This window comes from Notolabrus celidotus, chromosome 13 (assembly GCF_009762535.1).
Source record: "Notolabrus celidotus isolate fNotCel1 chromosome 13, fNotCel1.pri, whole genome shotgun sequence".
Taxonomy (NCBI): Eukaryota; Metazoa; Chordata; class Actinopteri; order Labriformes; family Labridae; genus Notolabrus; species Notolabrus celidotus.
The window spans coordinates 10,636,880-10,664,692 of NC_048284.1; the positions used below are offsets into that span (position 1 = coordinate 10,636,880).

Genomic DNA, 27,813 nt, shown 5'->3' on the forward strand with positions numbered 1-27,813 from the left:
ATAATCTGAGCAGTTCTTCTATCTAACATCGACCACCTGTTTCTTGCCTCCTCTCTGCTCTCCTCACCTCACGCACTGCATCATGGGGAGAAATTAATTTGCTGCAAATCTTGGAGGCTTAAAGAAGAGTAGTGACGCCCCCCTCCCCTCCTCACCCCACTCTACATCTCCCCCCTCCACAAACCGACAAGTAAATCCCCACAATTAGCAGATCCATATTAGCATATTAACCTGTGCTTCCTTCCGAGGCGCTTCCTGTATGTAGGTCACACACCATTTTCTTAATTGCTTTTGGACAAACATCTTCTGGGCCGTTTGTTATGTTTCGCCTTCATTATGCCAGTCGTTATTTTGGCTGGAAAAGGTGCAGGCCCCCACATACACACATACAGGAAACACACTGACATCACACACACACACAAGCTTCTACAGCACCGAGTTAACGGACGCTCATGGCCATATGAGGTCGGTGTCTGACCGGGGCTGATTAAAACCAAAACAGACTCATAAACAAGGCCAACACATGTGCACACAGACTGCAAGCAGACAGTGTTATGAATTTTTAGTTTCCTCTGACTTCAGACTACACATTAATACACACCAATGAGTTTACATTTGTAAACTGACTTCTCACTACACAGTATTTACAAGCCACGAGGAATTAAATACAAGCCTGAATGGGTAGGCTATAAATCCCTACAGCCACTAAACGCATCATCATTTAGGACTACTGGAAGTGTTACAATCTGACACAATATACTTAAAAGGAGTCTAAAAGCCTATAAGGGGATTACAGTTAACTGTGGTAGCAATAGGCTAAATGACTGCAGGCTATATGGTGATCTATTATAAATAAGTTGTTGCACCCTATTAAGCCATTTAAACCAATCGGGGTGAAAGAAACAAAAAGGGCAGAGAAAAGCGATGACATGGAAACTGTCTTTCATTTGATCGATTTACACTATGGAATTTATGTTTCAGGTGAAATTTGTGGGTTTTAGATATAATATTTCGAACAAGACACTGAAACTAAACCCAAAGCTGCATCATCGAAAGTCCCAAATAAGTTATGACTTATTCTTTGAAACAGAAAGTTTTCTTGGTACTGTTTTTCTAAGATAACAAAGGTATCCCCACATTTTCAGTTTAGGAAACTGTTCTCTTTAATTATCCCAGACATGATGGTATATGTTTTACAGATCTCTCTAGAAGATGAGTCGAGAGTGCGCCAAAGCCACATGCCCATAAGTTTAAACCCTAATCTTCTTCCTCTCCATACTGTCTTATTTTCAGACACTTGCTCTAAAACAGCAGACACCAGGGGCCCTCTCACTCTCTCTCTCTCTCTCTCTCTGCAGGATCAGCGCTCCATCCAGGAAGCTCAGGGCTGATCTAAATTCTCGCCTCTGGGCTGTGGGCTGTGCGGGGTTTCGGGGCCTTTCCCTGCCTCGTCAGGCGGCAGATGGACTGGCTCCTGTCCGGAGATCAGTGCGCATCTGGTGCTGCGCTCCCAGCCCCGCCGGTAAAGCGGGGCCACTCGTCGGCGTTAAGCCCTATTAGGACCGTCTACCGTGCAACTGGTGCCCCGACCGGGTTGACAGCCTGAATGCATACACATATCTGTTTCTCAGGTAACACTGTTTTGCAACAAACCCTCTTAACTTCAGTAAAAAAAAGAAAAAGTGTGACTCACGGTGGTCTGTTACAAAAAATGTAATAAACGGGGGGAAACTAAATTTGAACGCTTCTGGTGGTAGACCACCAATTTGAATGGCCTTGAAGTGACTTATTCATCAAAATAGACTGCAGTCTACGCTTGAGTGTGCAGATCCGTGTGTAGATCCAAAAATTAGAGTGCAATCACTGAGACTTAGGTTAAGGGTAGACCAAAAGTTGTTTTAACATTTTGGGCGGTATAATACCAACTCCAGCCTATGAATGACTTAACTATCAATTAAAGATTTGTAAGGTGAATTAAATGTGTACAATTCTGAAATGTCATCCTTTCTAGTGGTAGAACACCAATTCTAACAGCCTATGACACAATACACTGCAATCACTAGGTTAATTGATAGTGCAGATTTGTGTGTAGACCCTAAATTTCATCATTTCTGGGTAGAAAACCAATTTGAATGGCCTTTGAGTGACTTCAACAATTGACTTGACTACAATAGCTGATCTGTAAAGTTAATTGAATGTGAAGATTTGGGATTACAAGTGAAATCTTATTCCTTTAGCGGTAGAACAGCAATTTTAACAGCCTATGAATGGCTCAACGAGACAGTAATCACGGATCTGTAAGGTTAAATGAGAGTGATATTTGGGTTATAGTGAAGACCACATTTTATTATTTTGAGGAGAAGAACACCACCATGAATTGCCTTTGGCTTATGCAAACAACCAAATCATACCTCTGTTAGGTTGATTGAGGGAGCTGATTTGGATATAGCTTTTGGCGGTAGACCACCAATTTCAATGGTCCTTTACTGACTTAAACAACTAATCAGACAGCAGTCAGTGATCTGTCAGATTCATTCAGTGTGCAGATTTTGGGTGTAGACTCATATTTTATGGTTTCAGGCGGTAGACAACCAGCTTAAATTGCCTTAAAGTGACTTGAACAATCTACTAGACTAGAGGTTTAACAATTTATTGGATCATCACTCTCTAGTCGACCTACAGGGTTTTATTCTAGGGTATATAGGAAACAGGTTGAACCAATGAATCTGATTGTTGACATGATTTCCCTGTCAAATCTATATCAAACACACATGCAGAGTCATTAAGCGCCCCCCTGGCCTGTAGACACTATTTTGGAAAGTTTTTCTTGAACCAAAATAAGGAAACCATTATCTTATAACATTTAGCATCACTACCTTAACTGACACCAAAGCTCTCTCTTCCTCCCTCCATCTCTTTGCCTGGTGGCCTTCCCATTCATCCCTCCTCCTCCTTCTCTCTTTGTAGCCTCCCTCCACCCTTTCGCCCTCTCTCTCTCTCTCTGTTCGTTTTCAAATACCTGGCGTGCGACAACCGGCCTTCACCGGTCTCGTCGTGCAGAGGTTTCCCGTCGAGCCCCGAGGCAAAACAATCGGTAACGGTTAATTAAAATATAAAAGGCCTTGAGAACTTTTTTAAGGAGGCTATTTAAGGCGGAACCCTGCACCGCCCGGGCCGTCTGTGTTTGTTACAGGACTCTTTTTCAGATGTGACTGGAGTAAATAGACTTAATCAAGAGGAAAAAGATCTTGTAGAATATTTAAGCTTGTTTTGGGGATGGGGGTTTAAACCACGTGACCAGGGACGAAGAGGAAAATATATTTTTAGTAGGCGATGAGATATGGCAGCATGTGAAGAAAATCAATAAAAATATTACTAACTGAGCCAAAAATGCCTCCTTCTATTTAAAATTCTTCTTATTTTTATACTTATTCGTATTATTATTATTCGTATTATTATTATTATTATTATTATTATTATTATTATTATTATTATTATTAATAATAATAATAATAATAATAATAATAATAATAATAATATTACAGCAGATTAGGGCAAAGGGAGGCGCATGCAGCAGCCTAACAGATGGGAGGGGAAATAGTTGCTTAATTAAAGTGCAGAGTCAATCCCGGCGTCCCGGCGTCAGCACGGTCACAGTCTGCACTTTAATAATATCAGGGAGTCGCTTTGGTTACAGTTACAGCTGAACAGGGGGAAAAACATCCAAAACAAGACTGATTAGGGTTTATCTCCTCTCTCTCTCTCTCTCTCTCTCTCTCTCTCTCTCTCTCTCTCTCTCTCTCTCTCTCTCTCTCTCTCTCTCTCTCTCTCTCTCTCTCTCCATGTCTGTCTCTCTCTCCCTCCCCCCCTTCTCTCTCTGTTGGCTGGTTTGTTTTGAAATCTGACAGACTCTCCTCTCTCCTCCTTCAGCTTCCTCTCCTCCCCTCATCTCCTTCTCTTTACCTCTCAGCTTTGCTCCTCTCTAGGCTGTGACCACAAGCTTAAGGCCTCTGCTTTTTTACATTTTGTATTCCTGTTGCTCTCCGGGTGGCCTAAGGGCAAGGCAGCAATGGGCTGTGCTGTACATTCAGTCTGATAAAAGAGGCTGCTTCCTCGCTGTGTCCCTCCATACACATGTCGGTCTGTTATTATCCCTTAAACAACGACAAATGAGTAACCTGTTTGTGTGCGAGAATATGTCTCACCTGATTATCCTTTATGACACGTTTTCAAATAAATATAAACAAACCTCCTCTATCATCTTACTCTACAACACAACAACGGCCCCATTCAGCAGGGCAGGACCACCCTGAGGGTGCGTGCTCAGGTGAGTTACAGCAGGAGAAAGGCAGAAAGAGAGAGTACAAGATGGAGAGAGAGGTGTCATGAGGATGACCGACTGACCGAAAAAAAATAGTCCCCGTTCGTATCTGCATCTCCAATAATAATAAAAAAAATAATAATAACAATAATAAATGATAATGATAATTAAAAAAAATCATAATAATAATATAATAATCATGTCGTCAACCATGTTTATATTCACCCTCCATGCACTCGCCTCTGGTCACACATACACATGCAATGCTGATTTGTAAAGAGAAAAGGTCTCGTGCTCCTGTCAATTCTTCACAAATGCAACTTTCATACTAAACCCCCTGAACCCCTCCCTCTATAAAAAAAAAATGATAATAAAAAAAATGTAATAATAAAAATAATACATTCAAGCTCATTAAAAGCTGTTTTCTATGCATGCGTAAAAATAATTTCAAACGAAAAATATAAAGCAGCGTTCTCCATTTATTTAGAAAAATAAAAAGGGGAAAAAATTTATAAGTACTCTTCTGTTACAGATTTCATTTTAAATGCAGCTATTTTAGATCATAATCTGTATTGAGAAACGTATTGGATCAACTCCGATGTGGAAACATCGAATTAATGTCTATTAAAAATGGGGTGGTCGTTTTATTTTGAAATCAGAATACACCACAGTAGCATTATAGACATGCTCAAACAACTCCAACAATGAAAATGCTTCTCTAAGTATAAAAGCATGCAGAAAGCACCGAAAACGGAGCGTATCTGAATGAAATTCCCTATCGAAGCTTTCTAAATAAAGTAAAATACAATTTTAGAAATAAACTAAAACCCAGTTTAATTCCGTTGATAATTGTCGAAATTAGCTGTGTAATATTTCAAGGCAAACTTACATTTTCGTTGAAAATCCAAACATTTTAAGTAAAAACGTCGGTGTGACTATAAAAAGTAATAACACGACGAAAGCGAGCAGAAGACCTGGTGAAAATACAAACGGGTCAAAAAGGAAAATGTCCACAAAAAGCGTCGAAATTGTTGAAAGAAGCACTTGGTTCCTTATTAAGGCGAAGATACAATATTTATTCCTTGTCTCCTGGGATGCTCCGCTCCGTCTATTGTCCTCCCATTCCTCAGTGCTGATGCTTAATTTTCAAAACTTCTATATTACCAAGGGACCTACGACATCAGCCGAGAAATACCCTGCAAGTACAAAATCCGTGAGCCAGCCCCGTCCGTGCAGAGGGGAGACGCTCGCGTTCCGCCTGCTTTCTGCCGTTAACGAGAGCGCGCGAGGGGGGACTTTCTTATTTCTTTCGCTTTTTGAGGATTTAAACGCATTTTTATTATTATAATTATTATTCGACCGGAGCCAGATAAAGGAGGAAAAAAAAAACACGGGTTACTTTGGAGAAAGAACAATGTCAGCGACCTTCCCCGGACTTGTCCACGACGCAGAGGTACGCTAATTTATTTTCTTAACATCCTTTAATTCTCTGAATTGTAGCAACAGCGAAGCAGAAATTATGTTTGGTTTAGGCTGAGTTTCGTAGGCAGTTGAAGGCAGCATTTGCTCCAAAGAAAGCTCCAACTGGAGTATTTTGTAGCTATCAGATGCATTAAAAGAAATGTAATGTATGATGGGAGATAAGAGTCGTGCATGTTAGTGCAGCTGCAGGTGAAAACGGGGCTTTTTATGAGTGTGTGGAAGCAAATGAGGCTCGTGTGTGAGCCGGTAACAGTGTGATTAGAACATTTCAGGGCGGAACACTCCGCTGTGTCTCACTCTGCTTACCTCCCATCCACAATGAGCGCAAGAGTTGGGACAGTAAATTCGCCAGCAGCTCGGTAATAATAATAATATATAACAGCACGCCTTTTAAACCGCTGCGAGCAGAGTGACAGGCACGCCAAAGGGAGGGAAAAAATACCGATGGCTCCTGTTGCCGTGCGCTCGTTCCCCTCCCGGGCGTGTGGAAGTGACATCTCCTTCAGGTGGTTTAAAGTAGGAAGAAAAAAAACGCTTTGAGTATGTGAGATGTGTTTTTGGAGTGTGTTTGGGAGGCAGAGAGAGAGGAGACTCCGGCTGATGCTAAATGACACGGCTCATATATTTCCCCGTCTCTTTATTATCTTGTAGATACGTCACGACGGATCAAACAGCTACCGACTCATGCAGCTCGGGTGCCTGGAGTCCGTGGCCAACTCCTCGGTCGCTTACTCCTCTTCCTCCCCGCTCACCTACCCAGCACCAGCGGGGACGGAGTTCGCCTCGCCCTATTTCTCGGCCAACCACCAGTACACGCCCCTCCACCACCAGTCCTTCCACTACGAGTTCCAGCACTCCCACCCGGCCGTGGCCCCGGAGGCCTACGGACTGAACTCGCTGCACTCGGGCCAGTACTACCAGCAGATCCACCACGGGGAGCCCGCCGACTTCATCAACCTGCATAACGCTCGCTCGGCCCTCAAGTCCTCGTGCCTGGACGAGCAGCAGCGGCGCGAGCTGGGCTGCCTCGACGCATACAGGCGCCATGACCTGTCGCTGATGACGTCACACGGCTCCCAAGCCTACGGCGTCGGTATGCACCACCCGGACCAGAGGCTGCTACCTGGAGCCGGCCTGGGTCTTCCTCAAGCGGCGTCAGACGACCTGCAGGTACCGGAGGCCACCATTACTCTCTTTTTACGCATTAACTCACAGTCCCCCCCATCAGGTCCAACACCTCTAATGTCCCCCCTTTTCTGTGCTCCCATTCTTCTGGTTTACTAACATTGGTCCAAAAGATACTCCAACAGAACCACCATAGCTGCCACTTCAAGCCCAGTATCCATGCCCCACTGGCCTACTATTGACCCCCCCTCCCCTCCCTCCCCTCTATTGTACCAGCAACACAGCAATTCCAAAAATATTGAACAGAAAGACAGCGCCAGATGTCTGTCTGTCTGCCTGTCTGCTTCAACTGTCTGTTGCATTTGGCATTGACAAAGCTGTCTTACATTCGCCCCAACCCTTGACTCTGGCCTTACAAGGGAGAAATAATAATATTGGATTTCATCTTGAGATAATTTTCAAGCCAAACCAAACGTGACTGTACAGCAGGCTAAGTAAATGTCAAGTCCACACGGCGCCGAGCCTCTGAAAGGCAGGCCTGTTTCTAAAGGTTAATTGACTGGCAGTCTATACAATCCTATTGTGAAATCCGCCCTTTATTTTCCCACAAACACACGTGACCCATATTTTACATAATTCTTTTCGATGTAAAGAAATGGTCGAGATGAAAACGGATTCGCACGGTTCTTGTGTGTGTATTTCAGTGTGTGTGTGTGTGTGTGTGTGTGTGTGTGTGTGTGTGTGTGTGTGTGTGTGTGTGTGTGTGTGTGTGTGTGTGTGTGTGTGTGTGTGTGTGTGTGTGTGTGTGTGTGTGTGTGTCCGGCTGTCTGTTGAAGCAAAGAAAAGCCGCTGGTTGCTCTATTCTCCGGTAAAGGGCGGATTAACGGATCGGGGTTCAGGGCACAATGAACAGCTCGAGCGCCATAAAGCACCGTAGTTTATCCAATTACAGACTTAACGTCAATCAACTTTGTTACTTATGCAGCGACATCTGAGCTGGTTAAATCACGGCTCTAGTTAAACACATTTTAAGACGGCGACACATTATTTCAGTCACGTTAACTATTTACAAACTCTGCTCAAGTTCAGATTTGGACAGTTGCGTCCAAACTTGTATTAAACACATTGAATCACTGGCGTTTGTTATTTCTTTGGACACCCTTAATAATTATTTTAATATATACATTTGTGCTCATAAGTTCACATACCCTGGCAGAATTTGTGATTTTTTTGTGCCATTTTTCAGAGAATATGAATGATAAGAGAAAAACATTTTTTTCACTCAACAACAGAAACTACACTAGAAATAATATGTAAACTCATGAGCACAACTGTATATATATATTCAAAACATTTAAAACATTTCAGAAGATTTGCAAATTAATTTACTTTTTGATGGTTTCTTTTACTCTTATTATTATCTTCTTTATTTTTATTTTTTTATTTTTTTTACAATAGCCAATATAGAGGGTGTGGTGTTGCCTGAACATGATTTATATTAGTTTGAAAAATGTAATGAAACGTCGAGAAAACAAAGCTACTTCTCTAGAAAATCAGAGATTAATTTATTAGTGGATTTGGGATTTTTTCAATAGTTTTTTATTCCTTACTCTGCAATTAATTATTATTTTTGACATGGTATCTGAGTGAAGCGCAATAGCCTGATTTAATTTAGCCAACTTGCTCCTTTAAAAAATATTTTTATTTTATTTTAAGTCATAAGTGTCTTTAAATACATATTTTGAAATTTAAAAGTGAAAAGGCTTCTGTATTTTAATATATATATTGAACCTATAGAAGGCTATACGCTCCCAGCTAAGCACTGCTGTATCAAGCTCATGCTTTATTTTCCTAAAGCTGCTGGCACATAAAAGAGCACAGGTCTGACCCTTTATTGAGGAGAAGAAAGAAACGGCTCGTGAACCTGAGCTCGCACGAGGCGGATGTATGAACGGAACAGATGCGCCTATGGTCTCGTGCAGCCCGGTCGCATCTTTGAGCGCGTTAAAGAGATTTTCATGCTGAACAAAAGCAGCTGCCACACCTTTCTCCCGTCGCTAAGCTAATTCATGCAAGACCTCTGCGTTTTGTATATTGATTTTATAATCACTTTAGCTTCGGAGTGGAAGAAAAGAAACAGAACAGGAGCTGGTTAAGAAAGAACTACAACAAGCTCCTTTTTCAGGTTTATTTTAATCAGGGGGCTTCTGCGTGGGCCAGGCCTTGAGGCTCGCACGGGGGATTAAGTGTTTTCTGAATAAAAAAGCGCGTGTTCTCCTTTCTTGATGACATTGTTGATAGCACGCGAGTCTGATGTGGACCAAAATGGCGACGGTAACAGGTTTCCATACATGCAGGCCCCGTATATGTATGCTACAGGCTGCTTGTTGTTTGTGTGTGTGTGCCACAGATTGATCCCCAACAGGTTGGTGGCTGCAATAAACTCAGGACACTCGTGCTCATTTCTCAGTCTGGATGAGTGCTGCTGTCCTCGCATATAGCCTCGAGCCTTTCAAATTAAGCTCGTTTCTGGGTGATCCGTGAGCTGCATCCTTTATTTCTCTCTGCCCTCAATTTTCCTCAAAGCTGCTAAGTGACGCACACTTTCTAACAAAAAGCTTCCACTGCTGGAAAAATGGTTCAAACGGGGTGAAACATGGACAATTTATCAAAAGATGTAATGTGTAAGACCTTATTACCAAACTTGATGGTGCAGTACAGTTACCTGATGGACTTATGGGTTGTGGTTCCCAACCTGTGTCGATAGCCCTCAGGGGTCACGGAATACATATGAGGGGTCATAGGAGGATTTATTGTAATATTAAGACCCTAAAATGTAGCTATTTAAAACACTTTTTTCTTTTGATTTCCTATTAAATACCGGCTAATATCGCCAATAACTTTCTAAACATTATTTAAATTACAAATCCTGAAGGAGTTGTTAAATCTGACTGAATTTATAACATGCCAAATGGTTGAATTTGTTGAATTTCAATGCAAACTGTAATCACGATATATAGGAAAGAAATACTGTTTGCCTTTATGTATTTTTTTACCATGAAATACTGACCTTGATCATATTGAGCCTTTTTAAATGTATACAAACTAAATAAGCTATAAGATAATTTAGTCAGTTATATCAAACTGATTGAAAAACAAGCCAACTATTCTGCATTTCAGGTCAAATTGTAAAAGGAATGACTGATTTCTGAGAAAAATACTCAAATATCAATACATTTTTTTATTTTGTTGTTATAGTGTAGTGTAGATTTTGGCTTTAATCTATAATTTTAGTTTCTGATGATAATAATGAAGGGACACATGATTCAGATCTATGTAAAGCCATAAAACCTAGGCAAATGTGTTGCATTTAAAGTAACATTGTAAAAATAAAAATTGGTCTGAAGTAGAGAAACAAACTTTTTTTTAAGGCTTTCTCACATAGAATATTTGTGAAATATTGAATACCCCTAACGTGTCACAAATATTACAAATTAAAAGTCAACTAATCCAAGAGTGTATATCATTTATACCCTACATATGACAACATAACTGCTGTATTATTAGTCACATCATTAGGAACCACAATGATTTATATGAAATGTTTTCACCAAATATGAGGAAATGTATGTGCTGATATCATCTTTACAAGTGTGTCATAGTATTTTTCTCTTCTGGTGTTGTTTTCATGTTATAGTCCCATTTTTTTTTTTTTTTTACAAAGATCTCTGTAAAACAATGCTTTGCTTTCAGTGTAAATGTTGAATATTTTTGACTGATTGTCCATGAAAGCATCAAAACGTTTCGAAGAAAAAGAAGAAGTAAACGTAACACGGTTAATTTCACGTGTTTGTGGATCCTGACAGCTGTGTAACTCGGAGCTCCAGCGGTGTAAAGAATGTGGGTGAAGTGGTTTCACCTCCCTGCTCGCTCTAATGATGCTGTCTCTCCGCAGGGCTCCGTGGAAGCGCAGTGTGGGCTCGTGCTGAACGGCCAAGGGGGCGTCATCCGGAGAGGTAAGGGCCCCTGTTTATTCTCCCCCTGTATGTTGTATATAACCAAGTTCATACCGGAGGCCCGTGAAGCTCTCACGGCTCGACACAACGCGACAAGACAGCGAGCAGACAGACAAACAGGCGGAACACTCCCCTCTCTTGTCTGCTGTCAACATGTTACAGCACGAGCGGCCCCATTTGCGCGCCTATTTAAACGCTAACACACAGTGTTCAGGCGCTTCCCTTTCACTGTCACTCAACACCTGTTTCTTTTACCAGTCGATATAAAAACATGGAGTTTTTCTTTTGATACAAATTAAAACGTCACCAATGAATTTAAACGGCACAGGTTTGATGGGGCTTTTACAGTTCGCACGTGTCAGGCTACAATCTGACGGCTTGCTTTTGTTTATTAATACGATTTTTAATCTAATATTCATGTTAATGCTTTTAGAGTGATAAATCCAGCAGAACCTTCTAATAGGCTGACTCTGATATAAAACGGTAAATATTGTTACTATAACAAGGAATGGGCTATAGAATACCAATTATTTAACTTATATGGTCATTAGCCAGTATAAAACCAAACGTTAATACACTTTTAATGTCAAGGTTTTAGTCTACAATTAAAAGGGCATACAACCTAACCTCTTAAATGTATTGCCAAAAAAATCAATTATTGGACGATGATCAGTAGGCTATAGAAAAATATCAAATAAATTACACTTCCGTAGTCAAGCTAGCAGAAATACACTTTCATATAAAATCATTTGAAACTAAAAGTTAATATATTATCTATTGCACTGAAACAAGATTGCACTTAATTTCGTTGTATTTGTGACAGTGACAATACAGATATTCTATTCTATTCTATTGTGTAATGCAAGAATAACCTTTATAGTTGCCTTAATAATTAACTCAAGTTTGATGCTTCCGGACTTATTTTAAATTTTTGATATAGGCTATAAGTTATGTAGGGTATTTATTGTGGGCAGTGATGTGATCCACATCTTAGCAGTAATTGTGTGTTCTTTTCAGTGGAGTTATTGTTAGCCCATAGCTACCTGTGTGTTTAATCAGAGATGATTGATTTAAAGGCGTCTCGTGTTGACGCTCTGGGGGCTGGACGTGGACCTTGACTCGGCCTGTATTAACACATATCAGGCCGGCCATTTTCACCATGACTCTTGATTTTTGGCACCGTTTGGATCTGATTTCGGTCCATCAAAGCCTACTCCTGTGTTGTTGTCTTTTTTCAGTCAGGACTATGTGTAGTTTTCCATACAGAGAGGAAGGCTGTGTCTCGGGTTTAATTTTTCATCAGCTCAGCCTAGGTGTTGGGGCTTTTCTCTCGGATTGACGCGGGAATCCCTCCGCTATCACTTTCGGTTAATGGTGCGCCGTATTTGGCCCTGAGCTCAGCCGCTGCAACCATCACAACCAATAATCTTTGCTTTACCTCCCGCTCCCGTATCGATAGCTTCTCTCGCCTCGGGCGGACGCTTTGATATGCTAATGCCGAGCGGGGCCCCGGATTCAGCCGAGATCATATTAATGTTGTTCTTTCTGACTGCGGCTTTGGCGGCATGAATATTCACATAACCTTTTTCAAAAGAAAATCACTCAAGAAACGCGGATCCTACTTAGGAGGAGTCGTCTGTGTTTTTAATCACCCTGCTATCCCTTTTCCAGTTCAGCTCGAACACAGCAGCAGCAGCCGCACAGATCAAGCTGATCTGTCAGGCAGGCGCGCCCCCGCCACTACAGCACGTGCACGCCTCCTCTCTTTTCTGTCAAGACATTGGCGGGCTTTTTTTAGGAGCTATAAACATTGTTGTTAAAATATGAGGAGAATGACATTTGGCCCGTGTCTCTTTTTCTTTAATTTTCGTGGCAAACTCGTAAAAGGCGCTTGATTCCGCGTGTGATCCCGCCCGCCGCTCGCGCCGCAGCCCCAGGCTACTCTCCGTTGCTTAAATACCGTTATCGCCTCTGGGCCCGCGCGCTCCACTGACTGCACTACCGGCAATAGCTCTTTTCGATTGCCCTTGGCAACATAAAATACAAACTACTTTGAATCAAAACATTTTTAGGGGAATTAATATGATGTGAACCCGCGGCTTTCAGAGACGCGCGCCCCTGTCAGAGCGCGTGAGGCTGACAGACAGGTCTGCCCGGTTTGTGTCACATAGAGAAAGACACAGACGAGCCGGACTGCACACGCGCACATCCACACACACGCACACACACACATACACGCACACATAGCCATAGCCTACACACACAGACACTACACACAGACACTACACACACACACACACGCACGCACGCACGCACGCACGCACACACACACAGGAGTCCATGCTTAACCAATAGTATCAATCGATCACCGAGCGTCTACTTTTGACTGCCAGGGTGAAATACAAGTCCCATACAGCCTTGTATGAAAGCGCTGCCCGCCGGACTACAACAGGCTTTTGTTGCCACACCATTATGATGTCACACTTGTGCTGTGGGCATGAGGCGCTGTCCAGGTGCTGAAATGAAAGGTAGGAGCCGCTGTCCATGGTGCTGAACCCGGGTGACATGGTTTTGATGCCACAGGTCTGACAGCCTTCCTGCGGCCAGAAAAACGAATCTAGCCCCCTCTCTGCTGATTCTGAATAATAGATTTTTAGAGCTAAAATATAGGTCATATTTTTAAAGCGTAGCTGGTGGCCAAATTGTCCACACTGCCCTAAAATGATTAGCCAATCTTTGCCTGCAGCGTCGTTCTTCCTTGGCCTACATGGCATCCTTTTCTTCATTCCATCAAACCCAGCACGGCCCAATAACAAAGCGACACACCCTGCTGTTAGATTTGATAATGAGGCAGATGAATAATAGAATATAGCCTACAGTACATCAGACAGAAACCTTGCGTTTCAGCTGCTTGGGACGTTAGTTCAAGTGAAAGTTTAATAATAATAGGCCCACTCAGAGCAGTGGATTTATTCCACGAGGACTCAACAACACTGATTCAGATGCAATTAATAATGTGAAAGAGTCTTCACTATCACAACAGCAGTCATTTATTCACACATGTAGGAGTCTGTAATGAAATCAACATGGTGGATGGTGGAAGGTGATTAAAAGGAAGGTTTTGTTTTCCCCTCCTGGGGTTAAAGCTGACTTTTCCTACTTACAGACAAATATTGAGCTGAAACAGACATCAAATTATATGTACATAGTAAAACAGAAAAAAAACTTAATCTAATATTTAACCAGTGAAAGGGATGAAGCATTGAAACACACTGTTACTGCAAGTGGTGAGTGAAGATACTTGATCTCATTGACAGAGTTTGCATTACTTACTGCTAACTTTTTAGCTGTCATTAAAACTGTATTTACACATACATTATCTATTGTGGATGACGTAAAAGGCAGTGAACCATAGTAACGCCTAGTTGTCACATGTCCTTAATGTTTGTTTGTTTTCAAATGTTTGGACAAACTATATAAAAAAACAACTTGATGGTTTTAGAAAAATCCTCTAATTTGTTAGCATTAATAAGCTGTTTGAATTGAATTTTCCAAGTACTCTGTTGTGGTGAGAATACTTGCATTGACTGTGAAGCTACCACTGCACACTGGCTGCACTGGCACAGTATTGCACCTGTAAATGTAACTTCTTGGTTGCTCTGCTGGCAGATATGAGGTTTAAAATGTGAATCATGATCTGATATTTGTGATTCTTGAAAATAACACCTAGGCAGATCTCATGCTAAGTTTTCAAACAGCTGCTCACTAAAAACAAATGGGCAAAAATAATGCCCATTTCTTCTTCCCTGTGCGGAGCTTTTCAAAATGTATAAACAAACATGTTATTCAATTCTTTTGAACAATCCCATCACTGATGAATGCAGAAGATACACTAACAACAATTCATTTGATTTATACTATGCTTTCAGACAAAAAAATCACGTACTTTCTGTGAGTTAAAGCTTCTCAAAGAGTTAAAGGATTTTTATTTGATACGCTTTGTTACCTGAAAGCCGTACAGGAAGTAAAGGGAAAAGCAGCTCTTGTAGTAAAAATATGAAACCCTCTATTACTTGTAGAGTTCAAGTCAAAATGAGGTACCTTTGAAGCTTTATGCCTCATTATACTTATCAGTGCTTCTGATTTTCAACTTGATGAAACCTGCCTTGCTTGATGACACTAGAGAGAACAGTGATGTAAAGTGAAGTGAAGGAAATGTAAAAATTATGGCTGTCAAATGATTCGCTTTTTGAATTGCAATTCATCGCTGATTTTCAATAGTTAATCACGATTAATCATTTTTAATCACATTTTTGAAATTCTATTATTCTGAATTTCCAAACAGTTTTGAAGTCAATAATAACAATGTAAAGGGATGTTTTGATTTAGGAATCAGATGAATGCAATGAAATGTTCTTTATGATCTTAACTTTCAGATTTATTTTTCAAATAAATGCTGCATTGCTACACCAGTGGGGTCTGAACCAATGACTTAAAGGTAGCAGACATCTTCAAAGAGCTTATCTGTGAAATACAGTTTGTTTTTATTTATATTTCAAAGGACAACATAACGGCCTCAACTGCGCTGTTTAGGAGTTTTTAAAGTGAAATGTGGCATTCGAAAGTGCTGCAGCAGGAAGCAAGAAGACACTGCAGCAGCTTAACTACAGTGTGCTGAAAGGGACAAAATAGCATGATTGAAAATTAATTTCTGACCTTAATCGCATAGCAATTAATGCAGAAATGATCACAGCCCTAGTAAAAACATATGTTTAACTATAGTACTTAAGTTATTTTTGCTTTTATTGCTTGAAATTTGGAAAGAGGTTAGTTGGCTGACAAATAAAAGTTTTGCTGTGATGTCTGAATGCTTAAATCCAAATAGTGAACTGAACTTGTAGAGTGGATACAGGTTCTTGGTTTTTGTTTCACTATAGTTTATAAGGTGGGTTAATAGCATTATGCAAATTAGTTACTATAAAACACCTTTTGGATAAGTGAGTCATTCAAAAACCACACAGCAAGTTCTAAAAAAGATGAACACGGTGCCGTCTTTCTTAGTCCAGGGAGAGGGGACATTCTGGTGATACATTGTTGTCATAGAGCATTGAAAAAGATCCGTTAGGCTGCGTCTGTTATTTGAGTTGAGGTTAGAGAAACGTGAAAGGAACGTGGACTGACATTGACAAACTAAACGTGGTTAGTGTGGAAATAAGAGCTTGTCAGATGTGGGATTTCTGAGACCAGTATCTATGTTATGGGGAGGAAATGTACAGATTAGTAATATGGCAGCAGATAAAGTGAGCTGAACTTAAGGGCTAAAATGTAAATTGCTTTGCTCAGTGATATTTAATCACATTGCGTAGTAGCTGTCCATACAGCATTTAACAAACATTCACATCATCCAAACAAACCTTATTGCACTCAGGTGAGTTCAGGAGACCAGCTAGAGACATCCAAGATGGATAAATATTTTCTATCTTCTTACTTTTGCACTGTGCAAACAGAAAAACAGGCCGGCCCCCAGTGTTAACATGAGTCAAGGCAACGCACTTCAATTAAGGATGTAGATATTATTAATGCACCACTATCTCCACTTTGTTAAACAAGCTAACAAGCTCTAAAAATCAATACACATTTTCTTACTGGGCACTCCAAGCGCCCTGACAATCTCCCTCCAGCCAGCTGCCATTGTAAGGTTAAGGTTTCTTGAAATGAGGAGGTATCATAGAGCTACTTTTCATCTGAACTTCATGAGTTAAACCCTCCTCGTCTATTTCTAGGAGGCAGCATGAAAATAAAAACAGGGCAGTGGGGTTATAACAGCGAGTTGCTCAGCACTGCATTGCTCATGAGCAGTTAGATACTCAAATAGCGAACTAATTTCATTGCTGGTGCTTGAATGTGTCACATGCTGTTGAGATACTGTGATTCACCACCATGATTTTCTGTTTTTAAAATGAAAACATAGGAAGTTTGAAAGTAGTCTTCAATCTTGGACCTCTCCAGTCACTAGCTTGGTCTCCAGTCAATGCTGACTGCCATAAGGCTCTACTACCAGGATGTTAACCCTCCAGTTATGTTTGTTTCTTAGGGACAGCAATAATGTTCCTGGGTCAATTTGACCCGGGGAATATTTAATGATTCAAAAGTGTAAGAACACAAAAAAATCCAAACAATCTCATTATTAACTCCATTACTAACCATTTAAATTGATATTTAGTGCAATGGTGTTTTTTAATTCCCACAGATCATGGTTCAATGAGGATAACTCACTCGTCTTTTATGAAAATTCCTGTTAAAACTTTATTTAATGTACATTGGGAAGCCCTAGATATAATTACAATAGTTTTAAATGCCTTAGATTTTTGTTAATTTAATTTTGTATTTTATTTTATTTATTTATTTTATGAAGTTATGTTGATAAATTATTCTATATGTTGATTGCGCTAAGTACTTTTTTTCTAATTACATTTTTCTTTAGATTTTTTAGCTTTAAAATGGGTCAAATTGACCCGCAACATAACAGGAGGGTTAAGAAGCACAGATGACAGGTTGTATCTCATAGTGTAGCATGGTTTGTTAGTATTTTAAACTAGCAAATGATGATAAAGTTGTATGAAGGCTGTGTCTGGTTAACTCAACCAGAGCAATGTGTAACCACAACAGGCCTGTGGACATTAACCCTCAAGGAAGACTGATGGCTGGAGGTGCTAGCAGTAGGCACACTCATTTAAGCAACTGGACATCATGTGCTTAAATAATAACGTAAATAATACACAATTTTGACCGTTTCTGACTTTTTTCTTACCGTTGAACAACTCCGGAATTCGGAATTCAAATTTTAGTCTAAACGACTAGCAAATGAGTCACTCCGGAACATCCCTTGTGGACTGCAAGCATCTGTTGCTACGTGATGCAACACAATATCTGAGGCTTGCATACTGTTAAGATAGTGTTATAACACACATTGGTTCACTGATGAAAAGGAAAGGCAGTGCTTAACTACTCATGAGTATTCATCCCACTTGACCCACTTTGCCAATGAGATTATATTGTGGAGGCAGAGATCTTCTAAACGATAATATGTGATAAGGTAATATCAGTCCAATAATATCAGTTCAGTAATGTCTGTCGGATAATATTGGCCCAGTTATATCGGCTCAGTGATGTCGGCCTAAAATCATATTGGCGTACCAGTGTGTCCATCAAGCTCTTATTCAATTTTCAAGTTTTATCAATCTACAATTTTTTGATTTGGATCATGCAGCATCAGACTTTAGCAGTAATCTGATGGCCCCTTTTTGCCAGAACATTCCCTGAAGTTTTCTTACTAGACTTTGTGCTCTCTTACACACTGTTCATCATGTGCTCATGTAACTGTAATCAGTACTTTTCTAACACCTGTGTTGTGTTTGTGTGCAGGTGGGACATGCGTGGTGAACCCTACAGATCTGTTCTGCTCGGTACCGGGCCGCCTGTCGCTGCTCAGCTCCACCTCCAAATACAAAGTGACCATCGCAGAGGTGAAAAGAAGACTGTCCCCACCAGAGTGCCTCAACGCCTCCTTACTGGGTGGTATACTGCGCAGGTCAGTTCACACACACTAACAAACACGGCGGGTCAGTACACAAGGGAATACCTTAAATCCATTGCAGTTTTCACACGTGTCTACACTTACAGCATCAACAACAATTCAACAAAGCACCCTGATTTGTTGACTTGAAGAAAAATCAAACTAAGAAGTCGTTCATTGCTACTGACAAAGCAAATATTTAAATTCAAACCTTATCTTCTTGCATTTCTATGGAACCATTTCATCTTTTTGTAGCAGAGGACCTCACTGAGGTGTTCATGTAGTACTCTCAACATCATCCCAGGAGAATCAGAGACTCAAAACTTCAAAAACATGGAGTCCATCCTGCAGCAGTAGCAGTATTGTATGAGAATGAAAGCATGTTAGCGTAATAAAGGAACAGCTGGTAGTGAATGATAAAACAAATACAGCCGAACAAATCAACTTGTAGGGAAAGTCGAGAAAATGTACAGCTATAAGAGCGCGAGGTGTGAATTTACTGCAAGGCTTTATTATTTTTTCATCACTTTTATAAGTGTAGCTAAATAATAAGCAAGTAAAACAGGGGATTGTGATATAGGAAGAATTTCAGAATAAAAGTCTTTTTTTAAAGCCTAATTCTGGCCAGTGATCACTGGAGAACGCTGCCCCGACTCTTTGCAGCCCTCCGTTGAAACACAGAACGTTCAGTATATAGAATCCACAAAGACTATTGTAGGCGAAATGAGGGGCCGGGGCTGCACGCGCCGCCATGCCCAGGGAGCCAGAGGGAGGCGAGACCAGGCCAAAGCATGCCAGGATCAGAGGAAGCAGAGGAAAGCAAGAGTTGCCAGCGCTGTATTATTGATGAGGCGGAGAGAAAGGGAAAGGGGGGAGGACGAGGAGGAAGAGAGAGAGAGGGGGGGGAGGGAACAGAGAGAATATGGCCGAGCGTACAAGAGGAGGCATCAACAAAGGAGAAAAAAAAGGAGTTGAACTTCATCTGGAGTAAATCAGAAAATATAGAAACTGCTCTTACAGAGGAGGACATGAGCTGTGATTTTGCATGTTTATTAAGTTACTTTTTGTCTGTTTGGATGGTTTCTCTGTAACTCTATTAAGAAGATGTATCCCAAAAGGATTCCTACGGATTTATTGGACAGAGTTTAAGCACATACATTTTCAAAACTTCACATGAAAGATGAAAAAATTGACAGGCACTATTGTTCCTCCAAAATAGAGCGTCTCACTTTGGGTACACTGCTCAAACTGCGACAGGGGAAACTCAGGGGGACATGGAGAAAGCATAATCAACATATAATCAGACGACTTAATTTTACACCCTTTGATTGTATGCTTAATTTTACGCTTTTGTCACATCAAAGCAAATTATATTTTCCATCCTTACTTGCAAGATGTGATTAAAACCAATTTTTTTGAAGTGGCAGGCTGATTAGATTTGTCTTTTGGAACAATAGGCAAGAAAAAAGAGAGATATGATGACATGTGATGCAGATATTCAGGAGTTTTGTGTCTTAAAAATTAAAAGGAAAGTTGTTCTGAGGTGAAATGTGTCATTTTAAAGAGTTATGTTACTCTCCATAGAGCAAAGTCGAAGAATGGAGGCCGGTGTCTTCGGGAGAAATTGGACCGTCTGGGCCTCAACCTGCCGGCAGGACGGAGAAAAGCTGCCAACGTAACTCTGCTCACATCCCTGGTGGAAGGTAAGGAACTTTTTGTCCTGAATCCCTTATATTCTATTAAAGTTTTCATATCCGCCTGAGCATTGCTTCATCAGTAATTTTCCACGTTTTGTGCTCAGGTGAGGCGCTCCACCTGGCGCGGGACTTTGGCTACACCTGCGAGACAGAGTTCCCCAGCAAGGCAGTGGGGGAACATTTGGCAAGGCAGCACAGCGAGCCGAAAGAAACCAGCGCACGCAAGAAAATGGTTCTGGCAACAAAGTAAGAAGACAAACAAACGTAGATACACCATACGAGTAAAAACAGGAGCACAGACACACGCTTCAATAACTTCTCCTGAAGACGCCCTGATATAAACATCTCTATTTCTCTACAATCATGGGCCGATCATGTCAGTCCAGACTTAAGTTGTTGTTTGTCTGCAGGTCTATAGGTGCAGGTGAATATCGCGATCAATCTCACAGCTGCAACACAGCCGAGAGAAATTGATCATTTTGAAAGCAATGCTTTGATAAACAGAGCTTTGAGCAATATGTTCAACAACAAGAAAGCTTCACAGCAAGCAAGAATTGAGTATCTATGAGAGGGAGAAAATTGAGGAAAATGTAACAGATGCTTAGGGGAAGTTTGGTTAAGGTGAAGAACATTATGTACAAATGAAGAAGTGGAAAACTTGGGGGAAGGTATCGTTCACTTTTCACGCACAGATCTAATGTTGGAGATATTTTACTCCCAGATTTTCAGGGCTGTCAGGCATGTGTTCATTTAACACTGCCAGATTCTTTCACAGCGATTTCTACACTTACTCCCACTCCTCTAAATAAATTGGTTTGCTATTCGATAAACTATGTGTGCCCAACATTGACTGAAATCAAAGAAGACAACCTTGACCACTCTAGACAACCACCTTTGACCCAACATGTTACTGAATGTTCTGTGTCATGTTGTGAACATTTTCCCTTTTTTTTTGGGGATCGACTTTGAACTTGTTTCACTCCTGCATGTGTTGTTTTTCTTCAAGTGTTTCCTGGGAGGAATTTATTTGCGTGTTGATCCAAAATGAACAGGATGAGTGTGGAAAAAAAGGCCTAAAATGCTCCGGTTGTGTTAGAGACAGATGGTAAACCCTCCTTCCCTCCCTCCTTCTGTCCGTCAGGCAAATCTGTAAGGAGTTCCAGGACTTATTGAGCCAAGACCGCTCTCCTCTGGGCTCCTCCAGACCCACCCCCATCCTGGACCTGGACATCCAGAGACACCTCACACACTTCAGGTAACACACACACACACAAAGACACACACACACACTCCTTACACACATTAAATGGAGATATTCTGAAGAAAGTTCACAAAGTGGAGTCTCCGTAAAGAATTAAAACTGCTGCGCTTCGATTTGGCTGCGTCCACTTTGCCATTTTCGGAAAAGATGCAGCTGTGCAGTTTGTTATTTGGCACAAATAACAGAAAAAGAAGAAGAGGAGGAGGAGGAGGAGGAGGTAGAAGAGGAGGGGGAGGAGGATGAGGCTTGTTAACATAAATGTCACATCTATGGCGTCACTCTTTGCAGAATACACAAAGTTTTATCAGATCCCAAAAGGGAGCTCAGCAGTTTGAACACAGTGATGACAGTTTGAGGAGCAGAAGGTTCATTCTGGCAGCTGGAAGGTCTGAGCGGAGAGCTGACCAGACATTCAGCTCTGCAAGGAGCCGCCTGGAAACCAGTGTTTCATTTTACGGACATTTATCACACGTAATTTATTTGACCCTGCATTCTGAATGTGTTTTTATATTTTTATGGGGTTGGATGAACATCACGATTCCCATGCAAGCTTGTATAAACTTTGTTAGATAACATAACTAATAGTTTAGAATTAAAGCTCCTGTGTTGAGTGTTTAACTGGTTTCAAATCAGGCTGAAATGAATAGTGGTATCTCATTGTGACCTACAATAACAAATGAGATCATCAGTATAAACATTGAGTATTTCTTCATAGATAATTTTAATGTCTGACTGCATTGGCGGGGGGTAAGTGTGAATCAAAGACCTTTTTAAAAAAAATCCATGGATACGTCATTCATTTGAACACTAAAATAAAGCAGGTCAGATTTTTGTTAAGATAAATACTTCTTACACATGCAGGACAACATCAACTGACAAATTAGATGAACTGGTTTTCCTCACAGGAGCTTTAAAGATGTATAAGCGGGCACTGGTTGGCCAGCATGTACAGAGGCTGAAGTTCTTCTAGTAGCAGTTGCTGGTTCGACTCTCTGCTGCATGTCTTCCCCCACTTTCTACTCCCCACATTTCTCATCTCTCTTCAGCTGTCCTTTCTATTAAAGGCACAGAAAAATGTATTTAAAAACCCTTAATGGTTGACTGTGACATTAGATCACTTCAGATACTCACACTGGATTTTGAAGACTCATATGGGTCTAGTAAGAAATGTATTAGTTTCTTTAGTAAGGAATTATTTTGATATTGATTTTCATGTTGAGGAATACTGACAATGGCCACCAAAGTTTATAAAAAAGCCCACGAGGATGTCCCCAAATATCTTAAAGCTCCTGTGACGGATTTTTAGCAGCTCATGTAACAGACTGAAATCAATACTTTCATCTCTTTATGACCTACAAACGCAAACAAGATTATCAGCAACAAGGTTGATTGTTTTTATAGTTGAAGAGTTCATTTGCAAAAACAGTTAATTCACTTTTGTGAAACTAAAAAAAATGTTTCAAAAAACATTTTTTTTCTATTACTAGCTTTTGGTATTATCAATCAACTGAGGTTGGTGGCTTTGACTAAGTCCAAAGGACTTTACTAATCAGAGGTATCTTGAAAATGTAACTTTATTAGGAATCTATATCAAAAAGAAATGTGTTTTTTGAAAATGTATAAAAACAGAGTTATCTGTTTTTGCAAATGAACTCTTCGGTTAGTTCTCCATTTCTAAAAATGCTGGTGGGGGTAGCTGTCAGAAGACAATTCTTGAGTGATACATTAGGCTGTTAATAGAAAGCAGCATGACATTTTTCTGGAAAAAAAAAAAAAACACTACTGGCATGTGCATAGCAAGATTCAAAAGGCACGCATTGTCCCCAGAATCAACACGAACTGCTCACAGGAGCTTTAAACCTGAAAAATATCCTTGATAGATAAAGAAAAGAAGTAAGTAATGTAGAGGAAAGGAAGAGAGGATCTTTGGCTCTGTTGCTTAAAGATGATAGAAGAAGAAATTATCAATCAAGTAGCTCATAACTTTATGTGGATTGACAAATTGATGATTCAGCTCTTATGTGTATTTATAAAATGTTTAAACCTGACGTGATTTAGGCCTGGAATTGGCCAAAAGCAGTTAAGTGATTGCAGAAACAGTATTGAGAACATGGCAGCACGTTTAAACTCTGCTCTGAAAGGGGTTATCCTGACTAAAGACACTCTTTTAGGAGGATTAGAAGCTCAATAATGTAGAGAGAGGAATGTTTCTCTGCAGGTGTGTAGTCTAAGCAAGGAAAAAGGAGCTGTATCTAACTGTACCAGAGTTTATTTTCAGTTTTCTGCACCTGGATCAAACTAATGTGTTATTTTATTATGTCTCCCTCCCTCACAGTCTGATCACTCACGGGTTCGGCACGCCGGCAGTCTGCGCGGCTCTCAGCACCTTCCAGACAGTCCTGAGCGAGATGCTCAACTACCTAGACAAAAACTCGAGCGGCAAGACGAGTGGACCGAACGACCAACAGATCAACAACAACTCGGAAAAGACGCAGCTCCGGAAAACATCCGAGCCGCAGAACAAAGACGGCAAAACAGAAAAGACTGAGTAGCCCCCCCACAGCCGGTCCCTGTGCCTTGGAGCGCTGCATTTAGGAGTGTGTGTGTGTCTGTTCATGGGTGTGTCTCTCAGAAAAGGATTTGTTGTCTCCTTTTGAACAATTCATATTTATTGTTAATTTATTTATCTTATTTTCTAAAGTAGCTCCAACCTGAAGTGTCCCAAACAAGACACCCAGATGTATGTGTGAAATCGTGTTTAGCTGAGTGTCTGTTCATATGTGTGTGTGTGTGTGTGTATGTGTGTGTGTGTGTGTGTGTGTTTGTTTGTGAGTATGTGTGAGTCATGACAAAACAGGAGCCTTGCCATGGAGATGGCTGTTACTCATCTAAGACTTTTATTACTTTATTTATTAACACCCAAAAACAGGAAGTAGACAAGCTGACATCACAGTTTTTACAGGACAGAGGAGGTTCACTGTCAACATATTTTACACATCACACAGGCACACACACACACACACACACACACACACACACACACACACACACACACACACACACACACACACGGCCATTTTTTAATTAAACTTTGTAGAGACTTCCCAGCCACTAACAATCATATTTGTTGATTTGCTGAAATTTTCAGTCGACTGGACCAAAATGTTTCACTTTTCACCCTATATGTCCTTGGTTGTTAATCAATCAATCATGCTCCTGTGTAGTGGACATAGTTCTAATAATAGCAACAAATTACTGATAATACGAATTAAAGAAGAATAAGAAAATAAGAGAGTAAAAGAAAAAGTGAAGAAAATAACTAAATAAACACTTTCACCATTTTTAAAGATACAACTGAGAAAAAAACAACTTTTGACCTGCTATGACACGTTTTTTAAAATATTGATAAAATCTCTCATCATTTAGATGTTTAGTCTAAAAATTTCAGTCTTGTGAAAATTACTCACACAAACCCAGAGCTCAAAATACTCTTCATATTGTTTAAGACAAACCAACATGTCATAGACTTAACTTAGAAAATGACAATTAGTATAAAATCTTTGAAGAAGCTGCAATAAGACATTTTCCCCTCCAAATTTCACTAAATTGACTACCAAAATAACTTTCTTGTAATCTACTACCACATAAACATGTATAAAACACTTTCTGAAAAAGCAGGATCATCTTATATTTGGGATTCAGTGATTAAATGTCAATATTTGTAACAAAACATGACACCACTTATCTGTAAAGCGAGTGCACCCCTCATGAATTAGCCAGCTGCCACTTACAACTACAGTGCCAGTAGGATGAAAGATGGAGAGACACAGTGATTGTCCAGAGTAGAGTTGCTCAAAAGTAGGACAGGTTAACCGAAAACTGAGGCGGAGTTATGATGCTGATGTTAAGATAATGGTTTTCAATGCAACAGAGAAACTAAACTGTCAAACAGCCAAGAGATATTGCTGACACAAAGTGGAATGTCTGAAGGTGGCAAGCCCAAAAAGCTTGAGAGTATGTTACTGAGAGAAGGATGGAAGGTATGCCCATTAGCAGACTTTTCATCCCACCAATAGACTGCAGGTTACTTTAATTTTTATGGTATTAAAATTCTAATACCATAAGTGCTTGATTTACACACCTGATCACATTTTATTCAATTTTAATCTGACAATTTCATTTTAAAAGATATTGTATGTTTTATCATTATTTCCAATTAAAATGGCTTTATTTATAATAAGATTTTGTCTTTTTCTATGAATTAGTCTTGAAAAGAGGGGTCGTCTTATAATCAGAGTTGTCCGATGTTCAGGCTGATACAGTATTTGATTAACAGATGAATGAATCATTGCCGCTCTTAAACATACACAGCACACTTAACGCCCCCTCCTCTGTACCTGTGAGAGCCTCTGAATCCCAACAATGCTGACTTTATTTTTGTTTGTATGCCGTACAATCAGTGCCATAACAACCAGTGTGTTAACCATGAGACTGCCTCTGGATGTGACACCACTGCCTGGGGTTATAGGCTATATACTGTGGTGTGTGTGTGTGTGTGTGTGTGTGTGTGTGTGTGTGTGTGTGTGTGTGTGTGTGTGTGTGTGTGTGTGTGTGTGTGAGTGTGTGTGTGTATGTGTGTGAATGTGTGTGTGTGTGGAAGAGCTAGAGAGAGAGATAAGGGTCCAACTCAGCCATTTTGTAAAAGGTGACTCTGCGGTCGCTGTCGTTCCTCTTCCCCTGTGCATGTCTATCTTTGTACACTCCCCTGGATCGCAAGTTTAGCCGACACGAGCTCTCCGAGTCGCTCATGAACATTTGTAAAGATATATATAAATATTTAAATTACTTTTCTTGTAGGCTTTCAACTATATATATGTTAAATCCCTACCTTCTAAAATGCTGGTGTTCAATAAAGACAGTTGCTACATGTTCTACTATTGACTGTGGTTTGGAGATGTGCTGCAAAGACACACACTATACACACACACACACACACACACACACACACATGTAAAGACATACAGGAGGCAAAAGAGCAAACAGACATTAGACAAGAGGCAGAGTAGATCAAAGACAGCAGGTGTGAATTATCCATATGAGTTCACAGAGTTAAAATTAAACAAAGTCACAGTTCCTCTCTGTTTCTGGTGAAACAAGTCCTTACCTACAGAAAAGTTCAAGAGCCTCCTTTGTGCGTGTTTTCTTTCAGTTTGAGCGACTTCTGTCAGCTCCTCTGCTTATTTATATTTCAGAATAAGAAAGAAAATGCCTGATGATAAAACAGAGAGCGGAGCAGCTGCCTGCCGGCGTCTCCATCCGGGCTCTGTAGCTTCTGTTTGCTCTTTAATATTCCCGTCATTTAAAAGGAGGTCACGTTCACCGCACAACACAAAAATACAGAAATCAGACAGGATGCATTTAGAGTCAAGCCTGCCTCTGCCGGTTTGTCACCCTGAATCGATGCAAGAAAAGCCTCAGGTGGAAAATAAAATTGGTGTAAAGAGACATGGGGGCAGAATTCCTGCATGTAGTCCCAGTCTCGCTGGTTTTGTTTGGTCTGGGTTTTGACAGATGGTGTTTTCACCCAAAAATACACACACATGCAGTGAATGTTGTGCTGGGACACAGCTGAAGAATTGATAATGCATTAAAATATGCCAGAGGGACTGCTTTGCTAGATTTCAACTGTAAAAGAGCTACACTTTGTCATCTATAACCTTTCATCATGGAGAGAATATAGTTCACTACATTTAAATGATCATGTTTCTAAACAATGAAATGAAAATATTAAAAGATAGAAGAAAATGAGCAACAGCTCAGACAAAAAGAAGAGATTCTTGTGTAATTCAACCAAACCCATGCTGACACAGCTGCCAACATTTTGCTTCAGGGCTGAAACATTTATTCAGATATTTGATTTATCAACTGACAGATGATTGCCATCAACAAGTCTAATGATCATTCAAGTCATTTATCAAAAAAAGTACATCAAATACTTTCTGTCTCCAGTTTATACAACGAGAGGGTTTGATGGGTTGTCCTCTTTTACACTGCTATGAATTATTACTTCAGAGTTCTGGACTCTGGGTCAGAACATGCAGCGTGAAGAAGAAACATCTATGAATAAAATGATGGTGCGCCCTTTTCTTACACGTCATAATTCAAATTGATCAATCCGACACTTAATCCAGAGATTAACCAATGGTCATGTTGTGCTTGTTATGGTCTGTGGTTGCTTTAATTACCGAATAGGAAAATGCCTCGGAAACAACCACAATGTGGTGGGGAGTGTTGGCTTGTACATGCCTTTATAAACAAAAACAAAAGAGAGAGAG

At 40.4% G+C, this 27,813-nt stretch overlaps 1 protein-coding gene across 1 annotated transcript; it reads left to right on the plus strand.

The window, feature by feature from the left end:
• Positions 1-1,462: 1,462 nt before the first annotated feature.
• tfap2d (transcription factor AP-2 delta (activating enhancer binding protein 2 delta)) lies at positions 1,463-26,048 on the plus strand. The gene is made up of 9 exons (XM_034700108.1): positions 1,463-1,593; positions 2,968-3,094; positions 6,455-6,973; positions 10,884-10,944; positions 18,370-18,535; positions 20,105-20,223; positions 20,322-20,463; positions 21,359-21,472; positions 23,814-26,048. Exons 1-9 carry the CDS (start codon positions 1,463-1,465, stop codon positions 24,028-24,030), a joined length of 1,596 nt encoding a protein of 531 aa, XP_034555999.1. The 3' UTR covers positions 24,031-26,048.
• Positions 26,049-27,813: the final 1,765 nt, after the last annotated feature.

Coding starts and splice junctions, on each gene's coding strand:
- tfap2d (XM_034700108.1), top strand. CDS start 1,463: ATGGACTGGCTCCTGTCCGGAGATCAGTGCGCATCTGGTGCTGCGCTC. Junction 1,594..2,967: donor GCAACTGGTGCCCCGACCGG/GTTGACAGCCTG, acceptor CTCTCTTTGTAG/CCTCCCTCCACCCTTTCGCC. Junction 6,974..10,883: donor CGGCGTCAGACGACCTGCAG/GTACCGGAGGCC, acceptor GTCTCTCCGCAG/GGCTCCGTGGAAGCGCAGTG.